The following is a 25,586-nucleotide window of genomic DNA, read 5'->3' as shown; positions in this document are numbered from 1 at the left end:
AACAGAGGGAGGGGGAGATAAAGGCTGAGCGCAGAGCTGCAAAGAAAAATGCCTGGTTTTTTTGCTGTCAGTATTGAAAAGATTTCCTCTTCAGCAGCTGCAAACTTCTGATAAAAATCCAATTTAGCAATCAATCTTACCGTATCCATTCCGATGGACTATTGAATTCAAGTCTACCCACTAGCCAACTAGGGAAGAATATTAATTAATGGGATAGTCGTCTCCTCCTCCTCCTCCTCCCCCTCCTCTCTGCAAACCCCACCCCCTTCTAATACTGATGATATTACCTAGTTGGGTTAGGAAACGTTTGCAAGAAAACAACCAAGCTCAGAGTGTATCAAAGGACCCCACTCTCTTCCACCTCTTCCTCCTCCTCCTCCTGCTTTCTTCAAATCCCAACTCCTTCTAGCACTGATGAAGTTACCTAGTTGGGTCATGAAACGTCTGCAAGAAAACCACCAAGCTCAGAGAGCACCAAGGACTCTACGGTCCTCCCTCCTCCTTCTCTTCCTCTCCCTCCTCCTCCCCCTCCTCCTCCTCCTCTTCTTTTCATCAATCTCTTTTGATTGGTAACTCAATTTGGTAAACCCCACTTAATTTCCCAGAACTACTTTGTCCTCACAAGAGACGCATCCTGTGAGCAGGCTTTCTCATCAGGATGCTAACGGTTGCAAATCACTAGAAGGAATTGCTTTCAACCTCAAAGTCCTGAAGAAGAGAAAAAAAAACCCACATCGTTTTTCCTCGCAGAGTCATTGCCGCCGTTCTTCCTCTCTCTCTCTTCGTTTCATCCCACTTTCTCAGCCGTTCCACTTCCTCCTTTCCATTTGGCATCTGTTTTAGAACTGACGCCTTGCACACCGTCTATTATGAGCAACAATAGGCTTTGAAAAATACCTCTTGTCAAGGGTAAAACTGGCATGGCATGCGCTTAACCGAGTTAATGCATTCCCTGATTAAATAGGCAAACTTCTAAAAAGTTCCAAAAAACAAATAAACAAACCCAACCTTGCTGAGTAATGCCAAGGGTTCTCTCTAGCTATCAAAAGCGAACAATCTGTTCTGTCTTTTATTCCTTTCCCCCCCCCCTTGTTTTCACGTGAAAAGTATCATCCTACGTGAGTTCCCACGCTCAGGGCCGCTTCATAAACTCAAGTCAACAACGATGTGTTCGAAGATCTGCGTGTGGCCTTTAAAACTGGAAGCGAAGAAGAAATCCCGTCTATCCGTCGACACTGCGGTGAAGGAGCGGGGCGCCTGCACGTAGATCTCCTTAAATATCTGAAAGAGGCTTTTCTCCTCATCCCACTGGAAAATTTGGGAGAAGGTGTAGTCACTTCCCAGCGCGAGGTAATGATGATCCTTGAAGGAGAAAGGCTGCAGGGTCATGGCACCCCGGGAAGGAAGAGCTTGGATCTCCACAAACTGCTTGCTGTTCCATTTCATGACTCTTGAGTCGCCGATGAATCGGGTGAGAGAGATGTAGAGGCTGTCTTCTATCCGGAAGCTCTTCACCGCTAGCACATCTTCCATGTTGGGTATCTCGCTGTGTGGGAGGAACTTCCTGGAACTCTTGTTCCACTGAAGGATAATAGGAATCTGGGAGCGACTCGACAGGATCAAGTGAGATTTCCCGTCTATATCAACGAATTCGGCATCCGTGTCCCGGAACCACTCGTGCAGGGACTGGTAGGAGTAGAAACCCTTGGTGTTCCACTTGTAAACCGTGGTCAAACCAGCTTTCGAGCTATCCGCAATGACAAAGAAGGTTTCGCTCTCTATCTGGAAGAGCTCGATGTCGTTCGGCTTGGAGATGCGGGAGACTTCGATATCCTGGAACTTGACAAATTTGGTCCAGCTTTCCTCGTACTTATAAATGTGGGATCCGCCAAAGAGCTGCGCTACCACCACAAAGACTTGGTCGTCGATCAAGATAGCTTTGCAACCCACTATGGACTGGCCTGTTGACTCAAACAAAGGGATGAGGTTAGCAGAGCACGAACTGTACCTACTGTTTACGTAAATCCTGCCTTTAAAGCAAGGGTCCCCAGCCTTTCTGCAGTTGGGGGCCCAGAGCAAGGGGAGGGAGGAAAGAGGGGGTGATTTTGTGGGAGGGCCAAGGGCATCTGAGTGGGCGTGGGCACGCGCACACCTGTGAATTTCATAGTGATGCTTGAGTGAGTTGGGCCGCGGACACCTGGGACAAGGTTCGCGTGAATTGGCTGTGCGCGAACATGGAGGCCCACGCACCGACCAGCCACTCGTGGGGCCTGGTATCAATTATCCCACAGCCGAGTAGCGGACTGTAGCCCACAGATTGGGGACCCCTGCTTTAAAGTCCTTTCGGTAGTTCCAAAAAGGCTCCACGCCCATTTTCACTATTCAGGTGACTCTGTGGGCACCAGATAGACCTCCGAGTGACCTCAACGGCTCTCAGAGAGAGTACTAACGACCAGAGGACTGCAAGGAGTATAAATCCTTCCGTCTTCCACCATTCAGGCAGAACCAAAGAAGCTTCTTCACTCCTTGCTAAGGTTTTGTAGAAGTTCTACAAAACTAAGCCTTTGTGAAGCGGTAACTAGGACTTCACGCGATTTTGATTCAGTGCCTCTGTTTATACAACCAAAGGTTGTGTTAGTTTTTGCGGCACACGGCTGGCTCGTGTTTAAGTGACCGTCCACTAGGACTCCGAGGTCTCTCTTCAGAGTTACTTTTTTTGTCTTCTTGAAACTTCTTGGGAATCTTAATATCCTCAGGAGCACTCTCACCATCTTACAGGTTTAGAAAACCTTTGAGGGGAATGTTTTTTTGGTTTGTACTATTTTCCTCTCGAACCTGCTGTTTTCTACTAGGGAAACCCAAAACCGAACAGGATAAAGCTTATAGAGACTATGGTACTTCCTCCTCAATTTTTTTGTCCCACGTAAATTTTAACCTCTTCTCCAACTGCTGGGTAGACACGGTCAATATTTGCCTTGTGGAAGACTCAGCCTCCCTGCCTCTTTCCTTCCTTCCTTCCTTCCTTCCTTCCTTCCTTCCTTCCTTCCTTCCTTCCTTCCTTCCTTCCTTCCTTCCCAGTAATTATAATGCAGTATTGCAGGCCTAACTCTGACCATTGCCAGCAGTTCGATCCTGACCAGCTCAAGGTCGACTCAACCTTCCATCCTTCCGAGGTCGGTAAAACGAGGACCCAGATTCTTGGGGGCAATAGGCAATAGGTTGTGGTACTGCTATTGCCCTTCCCTTCCCTTCCCCTCCCCTCCTTCCTTCCTTCCCTCCCTCCCTCCCTTCACAGTGGTTAGAATGCAAGATTGCAGGCTGTCAGAAGTTTGATGCTGACTGGCTCAAGGTTGACTCAGTCTTCCATCCTTCCGGAGTGAGTCAAATGAGGACTCAGGTTTTTGGGGGAAAGAGGCTGACTCTGTAAAACCGCTTAGAGAGGGCTGTAAAGCACTGTAAAGTGGTATATAAGTCTAAGTGCTATTGCTTGTCCTTCCTTCCTTCCTTCCTTCGCAGTAATTATAATGCAGTATTGCAGGCCTAACTCTGACCATTGCCAGCAGTTTGATCCTGACCTGCTCAAGGTCGACTCAACCTTCCATCATTCCGAGGTCGGTAAAACGAGGACCCAGATTGTTGTGGGCAAGAGGCTGACTCTGTAAAAGCACTTAGAGGGGAGCCATAAAGAACTGTAAAGCGGCATATAAGTCTAAGTGCTATTGCTATTTACCAGTGATGTTGTCGTAACTCCGGAAGTTCTTCTCGATGTGATCCCATTCCAGCACCATGCAGTTTTCCATGCTGGTTTGCGCAATGGCTACGTAGACGTCGTTTTTGGAGTTGAAGGTATCAATCGAAACTGACTGATAGGGCAAAATCTGATGGACAACAAAATCTGTAATCATATTTAATCGAAAACAAGCGTGTTACAATGGAATTCGGCAGGATGTAAGGAAGCTTCTTCATCGCTGATTTGGAAATAACTCGGCTTGGGGGAAGCTAACCCTGAACTAAAAATAAAACACGCAGGCAGTCCCCGACTTACGACAGCTCATTTAGTGACCGTTCCAAGTTACGACGGCGCTGAAAAAAGTGACTAAGGACCATTTCTCACACTTAAAATCTTTGCCGCCTCCCTGGGTTCACACGATCGAAACTCAGCGTTGTTTTTTTCCTTCCCCTTCTCCTGCTGCTGTTGGCAAAAGCCGAGCATCAATTTGCTTATTTTATCCCTTTCTAAGCACAGTTTCTCCGTTAATGCTCAGACCAGGTGGGCAACTGTTCGGCTGGAAAAAGTCCAAATGCCTTCCCCTTATCCCATCTCTGCTTGCAAAATGGAGAAGAAATTTAAAAAAAAAACCGCTTTCCGTTCAGCATTACCGGTAGCCCTTGATTTACTTAGTGAAATTTCCAAGTTACGATGGCACTAGGGAAAAAAATGACTTATGACCGTTTTTCATCCTTAACAACATTTGCAGCATCTCCCACCTGACAGCGGATCAAAATTCAGACGCTCGGTTCCTATTTATGACGGTTGTCAGTATTTGACTTGCGGAAGATTCAGCCTCCATGCCTCCTTCCTCCCTCCCTCCCTCCCTCCCTCCCTCCCTCCCTCCCTCCCTTCCTTCCTTCCCTCCCTCCCTCCCAGTAATTAGAATGCAACATTGCAGGCTAAACTCTGCCCACTGCCAGCAGTTCGATCCTGACCGGCTCAAGGTTGACTCAGCCTTCCATCCTTTATAAGGTAGGTAAAATGAGGACCCAGATTGTTGGGGGCAATAAAAAGTTGACTTTGTATATAATATACAAATGGATGAAGACTATTGCTTAACACAATGTAAGCCGCCCTGAGTCTTCGGAGAAGGGCGGGATATAAATTCAAATAATAATAAAAAAAAGGTTGACTCAGCCTTCCATCCTTCCGAGGTCGGTAAAATGAGGACCCAAATTGTTGGGGGCCAGTGGCTGACTCTGTAAAACCGCTTAGAGAGGGCTGTAAAAGCGGGTATATAAGCCTAAGGGCTATTGCTATTGCTAATGGGCCAAAAATACCAAAAGCCAAGTTTATCCTGACTTATCTTGCAAAGACAGTCTGCTTTCCCCAAATACCTGTAGTGGTGCATTCATCGTCAAAGCTCGAGGCTTCGTTTAATTTCTTGTCCTGAAATTCTGCTGGACCGACACACAGCACTTCCGAAACGGAGGAGTTGGTCATCTTTAGCCACAAAAACAACCACTTGGCTTTGCAGTCGCATTCAAACTTGTTTCCCCTCAAGTCTCTAGAAATACGGGGGAAAGAAAAGCTTGTTTGCGAAGAGGTTGGAATCCTAAATCAACAGATCCTTTGCAAGGTTTTCGTTTGGAAAAACAGCAGTCGGACCGCAGGCGAGAAATAAGAAGTAACCAGAATGGGATTTTTAAAGGCAAAGCGTTGTTTGCTGATGAAGTTTAATTAATAAAAGCGCTTTCTGTTGTGGATGTTATTTATTTCTCACAAGGCAAATAACAACAATAATAAAAATCATTATCAACAACAATAATAAAGGGCTCTGTGTGGCTCAGACTGCTAAGACAGTCTGTTATTAACACAGCTGCTTGCAATTACTGTAGGTTCAAGTCCCACCAGGCCCAAGGTTGACTCAGCCTTCCATCCTTTATAAGGTAGATAAAATGAGGACCCAGATTGTTGGGGGCCATAAGTTGACTTTGTATATAATTTACAAATGGATGAAGACTTGCTAACACTGTGTAAGCCGCCCTGAGTCTTCGGAGAAAGACGGGATATAAATGCAAATAAATAAATAATAAATAAATAAATAATGATGATGATAATGATGATAAATGTATCAACCATCAGCACCAGTCAAGGATATTTGTGATACATTTTTAAATGTTCAGTTGACTGAGCTTCATATTTAATGAATAAAAGAGATGATAGCAACAATAATTTTATTTTGAGAAGATACTTGGTTGATACCTAGGATGCTGGCAGCAACCCATATCAACCCTCAGCGCCTGTCAAGGATATTTGTGATACATTTTTATATGTTCAGTTGACTGAGCTGATGTTTAATTGATAATAAAAATAAAAATAAAACTTACAGTTCGATCAAAGAGTCTAAATCACCGAAGATGTCCCTTGGCAAAGCTTTAATCTGGTTATTGGCGAGAGAGCTGGGAAAGTAAAGTTAGATGTCACAATAATTTTGAAAACTGAAAATAATTTTGAAAACCCAAACACTAAGTACATACTAGATGGACATTACCTTACAGACGACCCCCATCCCGTTAAAGACCTCGGAGTTTTCATGTCAAATGATCTAAGTGCCAAAGCCCACTGCAACTACATAGCAAAAAGAGCTCTAAGAGTTGTAAACCTAATCTTGCGTAGCTTCTTTTCCAAAAACACCACACTACTAACCAGAGCATATAAAACATTTGCTAGACCAATTCTAGAATACAGCTCACCTGTTGGAACCCTCACCACATCTCTGACATCAATACAATTGAACGTGTCCAGAAATATTTTACAAGAAGAGTTCTCCATTCCTCTGAAAACAATAAAATTGTTCTGTTTCCCTTCCCCCAATACTCCCAGCAAAGAGTCCGTCAGAGGCCTTCCTTTTTTTTTCCTTTTATTTACATAGATACATGTCCTGGCCACGTCTACCCACGGGCCTGCCAAGTTTCTGGAGATAACGAGGAAATTATAGATAAGGCCAGAATTACTCACGAATATATTCTTCCCTCCATGAATAGCTTGCTCGCCAAATTCATTGCTTTGTCCAAGACAAAAACCAGGAAGTCCGCCTCCTATTTATAGTCTCTGCAGATGTCACTGCATGACAATTATGACTTGGCTTTGTCCCAACTCTTCCGCTGCTGCGCGCGATCAAGCCTTCGTAATCTTGCGTCCCTCCAAAACTGTTCTTGGGCGTTGCCAAATCAGAAGAAGGCCCGGGAGAATCAGGCTGCGGCCTCCTCCTCCCTTTGAGTGGGTGCCAGGGAGGAGAGGGCTCAAGAGAAGCAGGGCTTGCCAGGTCTTCTCCCTCATTTTCTGAATCATCCGAGTCCAGGAGTCTGGGTCCAGGAACCTGGGTCACAACACTATCCTCACCGCAGGGCCCTTCCCCGGGCTGACGATCGGGATGCGGTCGGGCTGGGTTCTGCTCATGGAAGGCCTGCACCAGGTCAGGGGCATGAACGCCGGAGGCATCTACCCAGGAGAAATCAGTCCCGTATCCCTTCCACGCGATCAAATATTGGAAGCGACCCTTTAGCCAGCGAGTCTCGTCGCTGTGGACTTCGTATTCCTCCGATCCGTCCTCAGCGACAGTGGCCGGGTGCTGTTGGGCACCGAAGGGGACTCGGTGTGGCCTCAGGAACCAGAAGGGACCGGTGAAAAGCAGGGTGGATCCGCATGGATCGTGGCAGGGTCAGTCGGTAGGCTACCGGGTTGATGACTGCCTCGACAGGAACGGGCCGATGAATCGGTGGTCCAACTTCTTTACCGGCGGTCGGACGGGAGGTGTTTGGTGGAGAGCCACACCGGTCTCCAACTGCCAGCGGGGCGTTGCCCGTCGGGAGCGGTCGGCGGACCGTTTGTAGTCCTCCTTTGCCCGATTCAGCTGCTGGCGTACCAACTGTTGGACCGCATGCAATTCCGTCAGGAAGGTCTGCGTTCGGGAACAGGAGAGTCCGGTGGTGCCAGAGGAAGAGCGCGGATGGTACCCCACATTGGCAAAGAACGGGTCATCTGAGTAGAGGTGTGCTGAGAGTTGTTAAAGCAAACTCCGCCAGGGACAGGTAGTCGGCCCAGTTGTCCTGTTGCTGGTTGATGAAGCAACGGAGATACTGTTCCAGTATACCGATGACCTTCTCTGTACCCCCGTCGGTCTCCGGATGGTGCGATGACGACAGACATACCTGCACCTCCAACGCGGCCATCAGGCTCTTCCAGAAGCGGGCTGTGAACTGAACTCCAGCGGTCCGAAACCACCCTGTCCGGTAGACCATGGAGGCGGAAGATGTGCTGCAGAAAGAGGCGGGCGTTTTGCGGCTGTGGGCAGTCCAGCGGCATGGGATGAAGTGTGCCATCTTGGTGAGCATGTCCACCACCACCAGCACCGTGGTGAACCCAGAGGACGGCGGCAGGTCTGTCAGGAAATCCATAGAGATCGCCCCAGGGTCTGTCGGGTGTCGGCAAGGGCTGGAGGAGCCGGGAGGGGCCCCGTGGCGGTCTTGGCTTGCCGGCACGGTACGCAGGATGTCACGTAGGCATGTATATCATGCCGCACTGGGCCACCAAAGGTCCGTGTCACCAGGTGGAGGTCTTGAAGAACCCAAAATGTCCTGCTGCAGGGTTGTCGTGGCACTGGGTCATGACGAGGGCTCGGAGTGGTCCTGTGGGCACATATAATCGCCCCCGAAACTTGAGTAAGTCCTCCTCCAAGGTCCAAGGAGACGTGGGGCCCACCTCCGCTCTCCTTTGCTGCGACCAGGCGTCCTGGCGCTGCGCCTCTCGCACCTGGGCCCGCAAGTCCACTGGCTCCCGTGCTGCGGCCAAGGCTTCTGCCGGCAGCACTGTCCGTGGAGGAAGGGGGTCCTTGGCGCAGAGGTACTCTGGCTTGCGGGACAGGGGATCCGCCCTCCGGGTGTGGCCGCTGGGAATGTAGGTCACGCGGAAGTTGAACCGGGCAAAAACAACGACCACTGGATCTGCCGCTGGTTCAACTTCCGAGCTGTGGTGAGGTGCTCGAGATTCCGATGGTCCGTTCGGACCTCCACCTGATGTCGGGCCCCCTCCAGATGGTGTCGCCAAGCCTCGAATGCAGCCTTGATAGCCAGCAACTCTTTTTCCCAGATAGTGTAGTTGCGCTCGGAAGGGTTGAGTTTCCGGGAGTAGTAAGCGCAGGGAAAAAGTGTGCCGCCATTCGTCGGAGCCTGTAGCAGCACCGCTCCCAGAGCCACATTGACGCGTCCGTTTCCACCACAAAAGGCCGGAGCGGGTCGGGATGCCTCAGGACGGGTTCCGTGGCGAAGGCTTTCTTGAGGGCTGTGAATGCTTCTTGCTGCGGGGACCCCACGGAATGCAACCTTCTTCCTGAGGAGCTGGGTAAGTGGAGCTGTCAGTGTGGCGAAGCCGGGATGAAGGTCCGGTAGTAGTTGGCGAAGCCCAGTAGGCGCTGAACATCCTTCACCCGACGAGGGCTTCCCAGCTACACAAAGCTTCTACTTTACATGGGTCCATGGCTATGCCCTCGGGCGAGATGATATGCCGAGGAATTCTATGGAAGTCCGGAAGAAGACGCATTTCTCCAGTTTCGCATTGAGTTGTTGCTCCATAGCGTTGCAGAACCAGACTGGCGTGTCGAAGGTGGCTTTCCCTGGACCGGGAGTAAATCAGGATGTCGAGGTAGATAACCACGAACCGATCCAACATGTCTCGGAACACGTCGTTCATGAAGTGCTGAAAACGGCGGGAGCATTGGTCAACCCAAATGGCATGACAGTGTATTCGTAGTGTCCGTATCGGGTGCCGAATGCCGTCTTCCATTCGCCTCCTTCTCGTATCCGCACCAGGTTGTAGGCCCCGGAGATCGAGCTTGGTGAAGATCGTGGCCTCCGCAACCTTTCCAGTAGCTCCGGGATGAGCGGCAGGGGGTAGCGATTCCGCACCGTAATGGCGTTTAGCCGGCGGTAATCACAGCATAGGCGCAAGTCCCCTGTCTTCTTCTTCACAAAGAGGGCCGGGGCCCAGAGGGACTTTGAAGGCGGATGAACCCTCGGGCCAGGTTTTTGTCCAGGAAGTCCCTGAGGGCGGCCATCTCGGGCTCCGACATGGAATACAGGCGTCCCACAGGCAGTGGTGCGTTGGGCAGAAGGTCCACGGGGCAATCGTAGGGCCGATGCGGGAGTCGGTCCGCCTCCTTCTCGCTGAGCACGTCGGCGAAGTCCGTCAGCTCAGGAGGCAAGGTGATGGCAGCGGTGGGGCGTTCTGGCGGCACAGGTGTGGCGGATGTGATCGACGCACTGCAGACTCGGGAAAGAGATGGCGTTCGCGACCAGGCCACCTGAGGATCGTGGGTCCGGCCAGGCCAACCAAGGACCAAGGAAAATGAAGGTCCGCCGTGACATAAAACTGGATCGCCTCCTCATGGTCCCCAATAGCCAGGCGCAAAGGCTGGGTGGCGAATTTAATGGGGCGGACACCAGTTCTCGTCCATCAATTGTCTCTACCCGCATCGGAGGGTCCACGGAACCACGGGACCGCAAACTGGGTCACAAAGGCCTGGTCCATAAAGTTTGTTGTGGCCCTGAGTCCACCAGCGCATGCGCCTGGAGCCCGTCCGACTGGTTCCCCAACCATATCCGTGTGTCCAGAATCAGATGCCGAGGGGCCCAGAGTCTACTTCCAACGTCCAGTGGGGGCTTAGTACGTGCCCGACCTAGGGTTTCCCGGTCGGGCCTGCTCCGCTTCGATTGGTCACGCTGTGATTCGGGGACGGCGTCGTGCCCCGCTTTCTGGGGCAAGCAAGCGAAGTGGCGGGCTCCCACAGTACAGGCACAATCCCCTTGGCGCCTCGGTTCCGCTCCTGGGCTGTTAGGCGAGGTCTGGCGCTCCCAACTCCATGGGCTCTTCCGCAGCGGTTACAAAACGTGGGCGACCCTGGGTGCTGGTGGTGCAGGAAGTGGGGTGCAGATGTCGACGGAGGGTCTCGGGGTGCGACGGGGCGGTCGCCGTTGCAGACGGGCATCGAGGCGGAGACAAAGGGCACCAAGTTGTCGAGGTCCGCGGCGCCTCCACGCGGGCCAGCTCGTCTTGCAATTCCTCTGAGAGTCCCTCCTGGAACGCGTCCACCAGCGCTGCATCATTCCAGTCAGAGTCCTGGCACAAAAGACGAAATTCGGCGATGTACTCCTGCAGGGGGCGTTTCCCTTGACGGAGTTCCTTAAGGCGCCTGGTTGCCGTCAGCATTCGGACCGGGTCCTCATACATGGTGCGTAGGTGCTGCCAAAAACGCTGTTGGTCCGCCAGCAGGGGGCTGTCCTGGAGCAAGAGGGGCGTGGCCCATCGAGCAGCCGAGCCGGAAAGAAGGTTAATCACGAAGGCCACCTTAGCCCGGTCGTCTGGGAAATCCTCTGGCCTCATAGCCATGTAGAGCTGGCACTGTCCCAAGAAGGTCGGGAACATCTCAGGCTGCCCAGAAAACTTATCCGGCACGGTTATCGGGCACTGCGGCGAGGAGGAGGTGGGAGGATGGGGGGCTGCAGGCACATTCCTGGCAGCAAGTTGGCCTGCCAAGTGAGCCACTTGCTGCTGGAGCTGTTGATTAGCCGTGTAGCTGCTCTAACTGCTGCTGTACCTGCTGCTGATCCATCTTTGGTGGAAGATGTTTTAGTCAGGTCTCGGACAAAATGTTCTGTTTCCTTCCCCAATACTCCCAGCAAAGAGTCCGTCAGAGGCCTTCCTTTTTCCTTTTATTTTCATAGATACATGTCCTGGCCACGTCTACCCACGGGCCTGCCAAGTTTCTGGAGATAACGAGGAAATTATAGATAAGGCCAGAATTACTCACGAATATATTCTTCCCTCCATGAATTAGCTTGCGCCAAATTCATTGTTTTGTCCGAGACAAAAAACCAGGAAGTCCCGCCTCCTATTTATAGTCTCTGCAGATGTCACTGCATGACAATTATGACTTGGCTTTGTCCCAACTCTTCCGCTGCTGCGCACGCCGATCAAGCCTTCAGAACCTTCCCTCCAAAACTGTTCTTGGGGCGTTGCCAAATCAGAAGAAAGCCCGGGAGAATCAGGCCCCGCCGGCCCCTCCCTCTGAGTGGGTGCCAGGGAGGGAGAGGGCTCAAGAGAAGCAGGGCTTGCCAGGTCTTCTCCCTCATTTTCTGAATCATCCGAGTCCAGGAGTCTGGGTCCAGGAACCTGGGTCACAACAAAAATTCCTTATCCCACCAGACTTGAAATCCTAGGCTTAGAAAACTTGGAACTCCGTCGCCTTCGACAAGACCTAAGTTTAACTCACAGAATCATCTATTGTAATGTCCTTCCTGTCAAAGACTACTTCAGCTTCAATTGCAATAATACTAGAGCAACTAATAGATTTAAACTTAATGTCAACCGCTTTAATCTAGATTGCAGAAAATATGACTTCTGTAACAGAATCATCAGTGCTTGGAATACTTTACCTGACTCTGTGGTCTCTTCCCATAATCCTAAAAGTTTTATCCAAAAACTTTCTACTATTGACCTCACCCCATTCCTAAGAGGACCATAAGGGGCGTGCATAAGTGCACAAACGTGCCTACCGTTCCTGTCCTATTGTTTTTCTTTTCTTCTTCCTATATATATGCTTATATTTCGCTCTCTCTGGCCACACTGAGAGTATATCTGCCGAACAAAACTCCGCATCAGCGACAGGGAAGGGCATCCGGCCAGTAAACACTCAGCTCCATTCATTTGGCCAGACTCCACCCCCGCAAGAGATTATGGGGTTGTTAAAAGAGGATGATCAAGGGGAACGCTGCCAAGGTCGTAACTTTAACAAAATGGTCATAAGCTCACTTTTTGAACTTTGCTCACTAAACATACCATTGTAAGTAGAGGACAACCACTACAATTAGCGTTGTCTGTTAGTAAGGAACAGAAGTTGCCTTCTGAAATTGTGGAGGCTTCCTCACTTGAGACTTTCAAGAAGAGACCGGACTGCCATTGGTCAGAAATGGTGTAGGGTCTCCTGCTTGGGCGGGGTGGGTGGGTGGGTTGGACTGGATGACCTACAAGGTCCCTTCCAGCTCTATTAATCTGTATCTGTCTCTAACCAATTTTGCTCCGTTTTTTGGATGTTATCTTGTTCTTTGATTAGAGAAGCTTCCTCAACTTGGACATTTGCGGACGTCAAGGCCAACTGCCAAAATCTCTTTCTACTTGGCCCACGGCTGGGCTTCCCAAGAATTTGGGGACCTGAAGTTGGCATCAGTTGGCAAAGGCCGGGATGTGGAATGTGATAAAAGGATTAGCAAGATAGGGAAAGTCTTTGGGATACGAAGGACACGGTGACTCATCCTTACTATCTTAATAGGCTGTGGTAGCTCAGGCTGGTAAGAAGCCTGTTATTAGAACACAGCTGCCTGCAATTACGGCAGGTTCAAGTCCCACCAGGCCCAAGGTTGACTCAGCCTTCCACCCTTTATAATGTAGGTAAAATGAGGACCCAGATTGTTGGGGGGGCAATAAGTTGACTTTGTAAAAATATACAAATAGAATGAGACTATTGCCTTATACACTGTAAGCCGCCCTGAGTCTTCGGAGAAGGGCGGGGTATAAATGTAAATAAATAAATTAAAAAAAATTCATCGCCTCTTTTGTTTTAACTTTTCAGAAGTACCAAATGCAGCATAAACTATTCATAGTCCTTGATTTAGGACCATTCATTTACTGACCACTCGACGTTACAACGGCAGTGGGAAAAAAGGGACTTACGACCGTTGACCACACTTACGACCGTTGTAGCATCCCCGGGAGGGGGGTGGGAGGGTGTCACGTGATTTTAATCCCGATGCTTGAAAACTGACTCGTATTTATGACGGGGCCAGTTCCCTTTTGCGATCTCCTGATAAGCAAAGTCGATCGGGGCGGAGGGAAGCCAGATTCACTGAACAACCGTGTCACTAATTTAAGAACCCCAGTGATTCACTTAGCGACTGTGGCAAGAAAGGTTTTTAAATGAAGCAAAATCCACGTCACGTTTCACTTAGTAACAGAAATCTTGGGCCCAATTGTCGGTCGTAATTTCAGGACTACCTGTATTTCACGCAGACATTAAGAGAAAGATTCCTATAATTAACCTTGGAGTTTTCATGTCAAATGATCTAAGTGCCAAAGCCCACTGCAACTACATAGCAAAAAAAGCTCTAAGAATTGTAAACCTAATTTTGCGTAGCTTCTTTTCCAAAAACACCACACTACTAACCAGAGCATATAAAACATTTGCTAGACCAATTCTAGAATACAGCTCGCCTGTTTGGAACCCTCACCACATCTCTGACATCAATACAATTGAACGTGTCCAGAAATATTTTACAAGAAGAGTTCTCCATTCCTCTGAAAACAATAAAATACCTTATCCCACCAGACTTGAAATCCTAGGCTTAGAAAACTTGGAACTCCGTCGCCTTCGACAAGACCTAAGTTTAACTCACAGAATCATCTATTGTAATGTCCTTCCTGTCAAAGACTACTTCAGCTTTAATTGCAATAATACAAGGGCAACCAATAGATTTAAACTTAATGTCAACCGCTTTAATCTAGATTGCAGAAAATATGACTTCTGTAACAGAATCATCAGTGCTTGGAATACTTTACCTGACTCTGTGGTCTCTGCCCATAATCCTAAAAGTTTTATCCAAAAACTTTCTACTATTGATCTCACCCCATTCCTAAGAGGACCATAAGGGGCGTGCATAAAAGCACTAGCCCGTTCCTGTCCTATTGTCTTTTTTTTTTAATATATATATATATATGTTTATTTACTATATAATCTTTTTGTATGATACCTACATATATTGTTGTGACAAAATAAATAAATAAATAAATAAATAATTTTACGAGAGCTTTGGAAGGTATCCATTAAGAGTCGTGGCTTTAGTTTTACGGCTCTGGGATCCAGCCTTGATTGTGGAAATCCAGCAAGCGACCAATTAAAACTACAGTGCAACGTTCTTCTTGGTTCTCCACACCCCCAAGAGTAAGAAAAATAGACAGATTCCATATCTCAACGTTTGAAAAAAAATTAAAATCTTATTTATTTATTTTTTCCCCAAAAGGAAGAAACCGTTCGAGGGCACCGAAGTCTGCTGGTTGAGTCATGCTGGCTGAGGAAGTCTGGGAACTGAAGTCCACAGGTCGCCAAGGGGAACCACCATAGTTCACCCCTTCATTAATCATTAGAGATGGCACGGCGTGAATTTAGGCTGTTCCAACCTTCCATCTGCTTTCCCGGAGCCCGTAATTCAGTGTTCATCCCATCCCCATTCCGGATTGTGAGAAATTCAATTCGCCATGCCTTTTTCCGTCAGGAACCACCTACTCGCATCTACCCAACCAGGTAGAGGTGGCCTTCCAAAATTTTAGCAAGGGGTTCTCCGCCCCACTCTGCTGGGTGGGGCGTGGCCATGATGGGCGTGGCCTCGTCGGCCTCCTGCACCACGCTCCTGTGCTTCCCTGCATCCAAAACAGGTCACGTGGGCACACCTGGGAGGGGAGGGGCGGGGTGGGCGGGGCCAGCCAACAGTGGGATTTGGGGGAGGTTCTCCGAACTGCACAGAATCTTAGCTAGAGGTTCTCCCGAACCCCCAGCAGCCCACCGCTATACCCAACCCACTAGAGGGGGGAGGCAAGGAATGTCGGGGATCCCGTCCCTTGAGGAGGTCCATCTGGCGGGACCCACAAGAAGGGCCTTCTCCGTGGTGGCTCCCTCCTTCTGGAACATCATCGCTCAGGAAATTAGACTCCGACACTCTTTTTGGAAGGCTCTGAAGACCTGGTTCTGGAATGGAGCCCTTTCAATGGTTGGTGTGAGTGTGCGCTGTAGCCAGGGGTGGGGGTGAGGGGTTATTATTTTTATTTTATCTATTTTATTTAATTTTTATTTTTTTCCCCTGCATTCTGTTTTTATTGTCTGTGAGCCGCCTAGAGGTGTCGTGAGTGAAGAGGCGACTGTGTAAATTACCAATAAAAGAGAATATTTGTAGATCGGGGTTGAAAATGAGGGGCCTTTGGTGCTCTCTGAGCTTGGTGGTTTTCTTGCAGACATTTCATGACCCAGCTAGGTAACATCATCAGTGCTGGTGCTAGTTAGTTAGTTAGTTAGTTAGGGTAATGAAACCTCTGCAAGAAAACAAGCAAGCTCACAGAGCACCAAGGATCCCTCACTATATGAATTGTCTAAAATAAATAAATAAACCATAAAGGGATCTCAAGCTGGGGACTAGCTAGGGGTAGAATAGATGGATGGATGGATGGATAGATAGATAGATAGATAGATAGATAGATAGATAGATAGATAGATAGATAGATAGATAGATAGAGACAGATAGATAGATAGATAGATGGAGACAGATAAAGAAGGATAGATGGATGAATGGATAGAAGATAGACAGAAGAGACAGAGATAGATAGATAGATAGATAGATAGATAGATAGATAGATAGATAGATAGATAGATAGATAGATAGATAGAGAATGGATGGATGGATGGATGGATAAATAGAGCTAGATAAAGATGGATAGATGGATGAATAGATAGATAGATAGACAGAGAGACAGACAGGGAAGGAGAGATATAGATAGATAGATAGATAGATAGATAGATAGATAGATAGATAGATAGATAGAGAATGGATGGATGGATGGATGGATGGATGAATGGATAGATAGATAGAGAGACAGACAGGGAAAGAGAGATTTAGATAGATAGATAGACAGACAGACAGACAGACAGACAGACATAGATACATAGAAAAATGATACATACCAATAGTGACATAAATAGATAGTGAGTGAGTGAAAGAGAAAAAAGAGAGAGAGAGAGAGAGAGAGATGGGTAGAATAGGCAGCTAGATAAAGATGGATAGATGGATGAATAGATAGATGACAGATACAGAGAGACAGACAGGAAGGAGATATGATAGATAGATAGATAGATAGATAGATAGATAGATAGATAGATAGAGAATGGATGGATGGATGGATGGATGAATGGATAGATAGATAGAGAGACAGACAGGGAAGGAGAGATTTAGATAGATAGACAGATAGATAGATAGATAGATAGACAGACATAGATAAATAGAAAGATGATACATACCAATAGTGACATAAATAGTTAGTGAGTGAGTGAAAGAGAAAAGAGAGAGAGAGAGAGAGATAGAGATGGGTAGAATAGACAGATAGATAAACCACTCAGACATATCCACCTTCGTAATACTTACAGCAACTGCAGGGAAGGCAGGTGAGAGAACATTTTCTCTTTTATTTCGGGAAAGGTTCCATTGACCAGGCTCCTAAAAAGAGGCAGCAGGGCAGAAAAATCAGGAGGAGCCCATCTCAATACGTTTTACTATAACTTCCCCAATCTGGTGCCCTCAGATAACAGAGCTGGAAGGGACCCTGGGGGTCATCTAGCCCAACCCCCTGCTCAGGCAGGAAGCCCTATACCATTTCAGGCAAATGGTTGTCCAGCCTCTTCTTAAAAACTTCCAGTGTTGGAGCATTCACAGCTTCTGGTGGCAAGCTGTTCCACTGGCTAAGTCGAGAAATTCCTCCTTAATTCCAGGTTGCTTCTCTCCTTGACTAGTTTCCCTCCATTGCTTCTTATCCTGTCCTGCTTGGGCAGGGGGATGGACTAGATGACCTACAAGGTCCCTTCCAACTCTGTTATTCTATTCTATTCCTTCCCTTCTTTCCCCAATGTATATGTCCTACAATGCAACAACGAATCTACAAAGATGTAATAACAGGTAAGGGTTGAGGCACAAGCAACCTGGTTCGTGTGGGTCCTTATTTAACCTGCCAGCTCTTCCTGTATCCTTCGTGTCCCTTTATTTTCATACAGTCAATCAATCAATCAATCAATCAGAATAGAGCTAGAAGGGACCTTAGAGATCTTCTAGTCCAACCCCCTGCTCAAGCAGGAGACCCTGGCCTATACCATTTCAGACAAATGACTATCTAGTCTCTTTAACAGATTAACAGAATTGGAAGGGACCTTGTAATAATAAATAATAATAATATTTTAATTTGTGTAAAATTAAAATTTGTAGGTCTTAATTTGAAGGTCATCTAGTCCACCCACCCACCCACCCCGCCCAAGCAGGAGACCCTACACCATTTTTGACAAATGGCAGCCCAATCTCATCTTGAAAACTTCCAGGGATGAAGCTCCCACAACTTCTGGTGGCAAGCTGTTCCATTGTCCTCACTGTCAGAAAGTTCCTCCTTATTTCCAGGTTGAATCTCTCCTTGTTCGGTTTCCATCCATTATTTCTTGTCTTGCCTTCTGGTGCTTTGGAAAATAGCTTGACCCCCCCCTCCTTCCTCTTTGTGGCAGCCCCTCAAATACCGGAACACTGGTATCATGTGTTCCCCCCCCCAGTCTTTCTTTTCTCTAGACTAGCCATGCCCAGTTCCTGCAACCGTTCTTCATGATTTCATGTAAAAATATGACGTTTTCGTATGAAAATTCATACGTTTTCATAGCCTGGCTAGGCGGCTCAGTGGCTAAAAATGCTGAGCTTGCCGGCCAGAAAGGTTGGCAGTTCGACGGTTCGAATCTCTAGTATAGGTCTTTCTGCCTGAGCAGGGGGTTGGGCTAGATGACCTCCAAGGTCCCTTCCAACTCTGTTACTGTTATTTCGCCTGACTAGGTAGCTCAGTGGCTAAGAGGCCAAGCTTCTCCATCAGAAAGGTCAGCAGTTCGGGCGGTTCGAATCTCTAGTGCGTGTCTCCTGCCTGAGCAGGGGGTTGGAGTAGATGACCTCCAAGGCCCCTCCCAACTCTTGTTACCTTTACTCTTTTAGCCTCCAGGCCCCCAATCATCCTGCTCTGCATTTCCCCCAAAGTCTCAACCTCTTGTTTGGTCTCACCTGGTGCCCAAAAACCTGGATGCAGCATTTCCAGGTGTGGCCTTAACTAAGGCTTTATAAAGCGCTACTGGATTTTAATTCCGTGCCTCCGTTTTTTTTTTTTTATGGCATTCGCTTTTTTTAAGCTTAGAACTTTTTTTTATATCAAGCCGGAGTTTTTTACTTTTAAAAACGCTATTTAAGGTGCGCTTCCTGGACCTGCCCAGCCTCAGCACCGCTGCGGAAGCAGGGAAGCAGAAGAACCAAAGTGAGGGGTGGTGGTGGGGGATCCCCAATCCTGCTGTCCTCTCTTCCTCTCCTCCCAGCCGACTCCCGAACTGGGATGCGGGTGGGGGGGAGGGGAGGGCAAAGTGGCTGGTCCTCCTTTTGCAGCCCCTCTCTCCCCTCCCTTCCCTTCCCTTCCCCTCCCCTCCCCAGCCTTGCCTTGCCTTGCCCGGCACTTACAAGGAGCTGATGTCTGCAGGGAGGCTCCGCGGCACGTTGGCCGAACCCACGCAGATGATGGTCTCTTTGGTGCAGCTGCAAGTAGCCGGGCACCGGAGCAGCTTCCTCAACTGGACGCGTTGCACCATGCACGCCGCCAGCAGCAGCAGCAGCTGCAGAAGCAGCAGCGGCTGCAGCCGCGGCCACAACAAGCCGGTGGCCATGCTGCGCTTTCTGCAACCTCTCTTTTACCTTCTCTTTGCTTCGGGCTTGCAGTAGCAGCTGCTGGTGCTGTTTCTGCTGCTGGTGCTGCGCCGGGAGCTGCTGCGAGTGGCGCGCCAGCCAGGCAGCATGCTGCAAAAAAAAAAAAGAAAGAAAGAAAGAAAGAAAGAAAGAAAGAAAGAAAGAAAGAATGAATGAATGAAAAAAGGAGGCTCCTTCGAGCCGCTCCCAGCTCGCGCTTCCCTCGGCGGCAGCTTTCAGCCGGCAGCCGCGCGGCTCTTCTCTCTCTCTCTCTTTTTTCTCCCTGCAAAGGTTTTTTTTGCAGCTGCTGCTCCAGCTGCGCCTCTGCCTCTCCGCCTCTTTCCCCTGAATTATTATTCCGTTCTTGGTTTTTTTCCCCAAAAAGGGGGAGGGGGAGGGGGAGGGGGAGTGGGGGAGAGATGCTTTCCTGGCAAAGGGATGGGGACGCTGCCCACCTGTATGCCTGCCTGGGTGTTTTTAACCCGAGGCCAACCTGGCGAGGTAGACCCGGTTGACTCAGCCATGGCCTAAGGGAGTGATGGCTAACCTTTTCCCGGACCGAGTGCCCAAAACCCGTGCATCAGGGGTGAAATCCAGCAGGTTCGGACAGGTTCTGGAGAACCGGTAGCGGAAATTTTGAGGAGTTCGGAGAACCGGCAAATACCACCTCTGGCTGACATCTATCTATCTATCTATCTATCTATCTACCTACCTACCTACCTACCTATCATCTATCTATCTACCTTTCTACCTACCTACCTACCTACCTATTATCTATCTATCTATCTATCTATCTATCTATCTATCTATCTATCTATCTATCTATCTATCTATCTATCTATCTATCTCTATATCCATCCATCCGTCTCTATATCCATGCATCCATGCATCCATGCATCCATGCATCCATGCATCCATCCACCCACCCACCCATCCATCCATCCATCCATCCATCCATCCATCCATCCATCCATCCATCCATCCATCCATCTATCTATCTATCTATCTATCTATCTATCTATCTATCTATCTATCCATCCATCCATCCATCTGTCTCTATATCCATCCATCCATCCATCCATCCATCCATCCATCCATCTATCTATCTATCTATCTATCTATCTATCTATCTATCTATCTATCTATCTATCTATCTATCTATCTATCTATCTATCTATCTATCTATCAGATAGATAGATCTATCTCTATATCCATCCATCCATCCATCCATCCATCCATCCATCCATCCATCCATCCATCCATCTGTCTCTATATCCATCCATCCATCCATCCATCCATCCATCCATCCATCCATCCATCCATCCATCCATCCATCCATCCATCCATCCATCTATCTATCTATCTATCTATCTATCTATCTATCTATCTATCTATCTCTATATCTTAACTTGCTTAACGGAACCTCTGACCTTGGTTCTTAAGACTTGCAGGTTCTCAAAACTTGCAGTTCTGGCAGATAATGGAGAAGCCTATTGCTTCCAATTACTTCACCATGACTGGTCCAGGAGGAGAAACAGCAAGCTTAGGGATGCTACCAGAACCATATCTCTGAGCCCCAGAGAGCAGAGAAATCGAGACCTTCAAAGGGACATCTCTCCATATTTTGGAGACCGATGGTTTTTCTCCTGCTCAGCCTTAATGCTTGGCTTCTTCTCACCTCTGCTGCCCATTCCTAGTTGGTGGGAATTAGGAATAGGGCAACACCAGTGATGTTAAATATTTATTCTGTTTTTATATGGCAGGAGATTAGGCCATTCCTGGCAGTTGGCGTACGAACGTACGAAACTTAAAACAAGACTCAAAAGATGAGATCAGATCACAGTTGAAAACGCTCTGAGCCTATTGATGTGAGGAGACGGCTAAAATTAAACCACAAAAAGGGAGCGAATAATAAAAAACGGGAATTAATGAAAGAGGATCCCTCTGGATTTAGAGCCACCAGATCGGATGAGACAAACAGAGCCTACATCGGAGCAAAAGGATCCGAGGGCATTTGGGTTTTTTGGCTCAGACCGTTGCCCAGAAAAGTATGATCTCGATGTCCTTTTGCTATTAATATCTTTCTTTTTTTTTTAAAAAAAAAAATCTTTCGTTAGTGAATAGGTCAAGGGGACCTTCTCTAGGTTGTCTGCCAATAGAGTTGTGCCACTTTATTTATTTATTTATTTTATTTTATTTTGTCAATCATATATAAGATAACAGATAAAAGTATAAACATAATTTGGATACCTGAAAGGAGTAAGTAAAAAAGGAATATTAGGACAGGGACGGAAGGCACGCTGGTCCTCTTATGCAGGCCCCTTACAGGCCTCTTAGGAATGGGGTGAGGTCAACAGTAGACAGTCTTAGGTTAAAGTTTTGGGGGTTTTGGGATGAGACCACAGAGTCTGGTAGTGCATTCCAGGCATTGACCACTCGGTTACTGAAGTCATATTATCTGCAATCGAGTTTGGAGCGGTTTACCTATTTGTATCTATTATTTGTTTGTATCTATTATTTGCTCGTGTATAGTTGTGGTTGAAGCTGAAGTAGTCATTGACAGGTAGGACATTGTGGTAGATAATTTTGTTTACTATGCTTAGGTCAGATTGAAGTCTGTGTAGTTCTAAGTTGTCTAAGCCCAAAATTTGGAGTCTGGTGGCATAAGGTATTTTATTGAGAGCAGAGGAGTGGAGGACTCTTCTTGTGAAATATTTCTGGACACGTTCAATTGTATTAATGTCTGATATGCAGTGCGGGGTCCAGACAGATGAGCTGTATTCAAGGATTGGTCTAGCAAAGGTTTTGTATGCTCTGGTTAGTAGTACAATATTACCAGAGAAGAAGCTACGCAAGATTAAGTTAACAACTCTTAATGACTTTTTGGTAATGTTGTTACAGTGGGCTCTGGCACTTAGATCCTTAGAAATGAGTACTCCAAGATCCTTGACAAAGTGAGGGTCATCTACAAGGTCATGTCCATCTAATTTGTATTTTGTGTTCTGATTTTTATTTTTATTGCCGACGTGCAAGACAGAGCCTTCGCTGGTTGAGATTTGAAGTTGCCACTTCGCTCTCTCCAGTGGCATTCGGCTTAGAAAATGAGACATTTCTCCTGTCAGCTATTTGGATCGGGTTTCCGCAACGTGTTTTAAGTTTCACATTCTGAATGGGATGCAATCAGATAGTCCCAGACCTACAGCCACAATTGGCCTCCAAATGGGAGGGTTATAAATTGAGGATTAGCTGCATCCCATTCTAAGCAAGGAAGTTGGGAGATTGCATCGTTTCTCCCCCCCCTTCCTCCATCGTTTGCAGGTCACTTAAATTAAACACCGTGCTTAATGTTTACTCCGAAGGATGGACTCTGTTCCTCTCTAAAAAGCATCTCCCTCTTTCTGTCTGGGCCAGTGGTGGGATTCAGCCAGTTCGCACCACTTCGGGAGACCCGGTTGTTAACTTTCTGAGCAGTTTGGCAAACTGGTTGTTGGAAGAAATCATTAGGGCAGAGAACCGGTTGTTAAATTACTTGAATCCCACCACTGGTCTGGGCGCCCAGGGTGCCCCTCTCTCTTCTCAAAAGGAGAGTTCGGCCGTATGGGGTGGGGGAAGAGGGGGATGCTTCTAGAAAAAGTGGAACCAGCAGCAGCAGCAGCAGCAAGCGCCACTAAAAAGTTTTGGAAACAGAAAAGTGAATACACGAATTAGCAATTCTGAAATAGATGAACAAAAGACTTGTTTTCAGGCGGATTTTGAATTTCCTTTTCCTTACAATAAATACTCCTTCCTTCCTTCCTTCCTTCCTTCCTTCCTTCCTTCCTTCCTTCCTTCCTTCCTTCTTGCCTGCCTGCCTGCCTGCTTCCTCCCTTCCTTCTTCCCTCCTTCCTTCTCTCCATCCCCTTCCCTCCCTCCCTCCCTCCATCATCCATCCATCCATCCATCCATCCATCCATCCATCTTCCCTCCCCTCCCTCTTCCTTCCTCCCTCCCTCCTTCCCTCATCCATCCATCCATCTTCTCTCCCTCCCCCCCACCCCGTCCCTTCCTTCTTTCCTCCCTCCTTCCTTCCCTCTCTCCCTCCCTCCCTCCCTCATCCATCCATTCATCCATCCATCTTCCCTCCCTCCATCCCCTTCCCTCCTTCCTTCCTTCCTTCCTTCCTTCCTTCCTTCTTTCCTCCCTCCCTCCCTCCCTCCCTCATTCATCCATCCATCTTCCCTCCCTCCCTTCATTCCTTCCTCCCTCCTTCCTTCCATCCCTCCCTCCCTCCCTCATCCAGCCATTCATCCATCCATCCATCTTCCTCCTCCCTCCCTCCCCCTTCCTTCTTTCCTACCTTCTCTGCCCCCTCCCTCCCTCCCTCCCTTAACTGAGTTTCAAATGCCTCCAGATTTCAGCCGCAGGCCTTCCATTTCACATGGCTACCATGAAGCCGCATATTTAAAGATGGGGACCTCAACGCCTCCCACCCAGATGCAGTGTAAAAGGCATTCCTTTACATTGTTTTTGTTGCTATATGAATAATAAATAACTAATGATGCAATGTAGATTAAGGAGGAGAAAGGCTCACAGGAGGATGACCAAGCAGTTTTCAGGAATAGTGGCTTTGTTTTACTTCGCTTTCTTCGAGAAGCGAATTTTACTTTCCCCAAGCGGCAGCAGTTCAATTCGCCATCTCTGGTTAATTCCATCGTTTTTTTTACCAGCCATTCCTCTACTCTGGGTCTTTCTAAATGCCTCCATTTTGGAGCACAGAATAGTCTTGCAGCACTCATCACGCGTGAAAAGAAACCTTCCATGACGTCTTCTGGTTGTCCATTAATCCCAACGACAACAAAAGTTCTGGTCTGAGTTGAATCTATCGAAGGATCAGGATGGCGGCCTCAACAGCGTGGCTGGGAATCCACCCGGTGGCAAGTGGGGCTGTAGTCGCAGCTGCCATCTTGAATTTTCTGACCCTCGTCTCCCAGGGATTGTTGTGGTCCATCAGCAGCTTATGGAGCTGGCAATGGAGTCGGACAGCGATGAGGCTGAGGTGAGGCCAGGGCCATCGGAGAGTGAGGTGCGGACTCCAGAGCCTCCAGAGGCTGACAATAGTGAGGCAGAGGAACAGGAGGAGCCTGTTCCTAATGCACGCAGGAGAAGAGCTGCCAGAAGGCAAGAGCAGCTCAAGCAGAGAGGACGACTCAGGAGTAAGGCCAAGAGATGGTTGGCCCCTCCCATAGGGCTTAAAAGACCAGCAACGGCCTTTGGGCTTTGCCGGAAAACAACGTTGGTAGCTTCGTCATCTGCTTCGTGTATGTCTTGCATTTATGTCTGACTTCTGAACTTTTTGCCAGGAAAGGCCTTTGGCAGTTTGCCTAATTGGACCAAGGTTTGTGATAGGACTGAGGAATTTGTGTTGGGAGGAATTTGTTTTAATTTGAGTTGAACAACGCTGGGAATGAAAGTCATTCTCAGCTGTTTTAATAAAGTTTGTTTGTTTTTACACGGACTGAGTTTCCTACTACCTACTTGCGCCTGGGTCACAACAGGGATGTCCCCAAAGACACATTCATGGGGTAACAATTCCAAGCAAAAGATCTGCCCCCCCCTTTTTTTTTTGCATGTGGATTTTAATGACTTACATAATGATTTCAAATCAAAGGGAGCCTTTGAATTCCATCTCATTTGTGCTGGAGATATATATTTTTTTAAAATTTTTATTTTATAAACAAACATACAATACATAATCAGTCATTCAGTGTATTGCCTAGGTCAGAGGTCTTCAAACTTGGCAGCTTTAAGACTTGTGGACTTCAACTCCCAGAATTCTCCAGCCAGCATAGCTATGCTGGCTGGAGAATTCTGGGAGTTGAAGTCCACAATTCTTAAAGCTGCCAAATTTGAAGATCTCTGGTCTAGGTGCTTCTCCTATGACTTCTCCTCCTCCGCCTCCTCCTATCTTCATTATTTCTTGATATTTTCTAGTCATTCGTTATAACGTTCTCCCCACATTATTCATTTATTATAACATCCTCTTGCTTGCTATTAATACATTTATCTATCGTCACTCTCCCCTTTCTTCTTCCATTGTTTCATTACCACATTTGCCGTGTGTGTGTGTGTGTATCTCTTCTCTAACCAATGGTAAAATTGTCTCCATATCTTGAAATATTCCGACTCCTCTTTTTCTTCGATTCTCAAAGTCAATCTATTCATTTCTGCACAATCTAATATTTTCTTCTGAAGGGATTTTCGCACTGGAGATATTTAAGAAT

At 47.7% G+C, this 25,586-nt stretch overlaps 1 protein-coding gene across 1 annotated transcript; it reads right to left on the bottom strand.

The window, feature by feature from the left end:
* Positions 1 to 681: 681 nt before the first annotated feature.
* On the bottom strand, positions 682 to 19,307 carry LGI2 (leucine rich repeat LGI family member 2). The gene is made up of 6 exons (XM_058193824.1): positions 19,105 to 19,307; positions 17,008 to 17,079; positions 6,103 to 6,174; positions 5,110 to 5,279; positions 3,731 to 3,895; positions 682 to 1,961 (listed from the first exon to the last, which is right to left on the bottom strand). Exons 1-6 carry the CDS (start codon positions 19,305 to 19,307, stop codon positions 1,144 to 1,146), a joined length of 1,500 nt encoding a protein of 499 aa, XP_058049807.1. The 3' UTR covers positions 682 to 1,143.
* Between the last annotated feature and the right edge of the window lie 6,279 nt (positions 19,308 to 25,586).

Source organism: Ahaetulla prasina, chromosome 8 (genome assembly GCF_028640845.1).
Source record: "Ahaetulla prasina isolate Xishuangbanna chromosome 8, ASM2864084v1, whole genome shotgun sequence".
NCBI lineage: Eukaryota > Metazoa > Chordata > Lepidosauria > Squamata > Colubridae > Ahaetulla > Ahaetulla prasina.
This window is presented reverse-complemented; position numbering and strand designations above follow the sequence as displayed.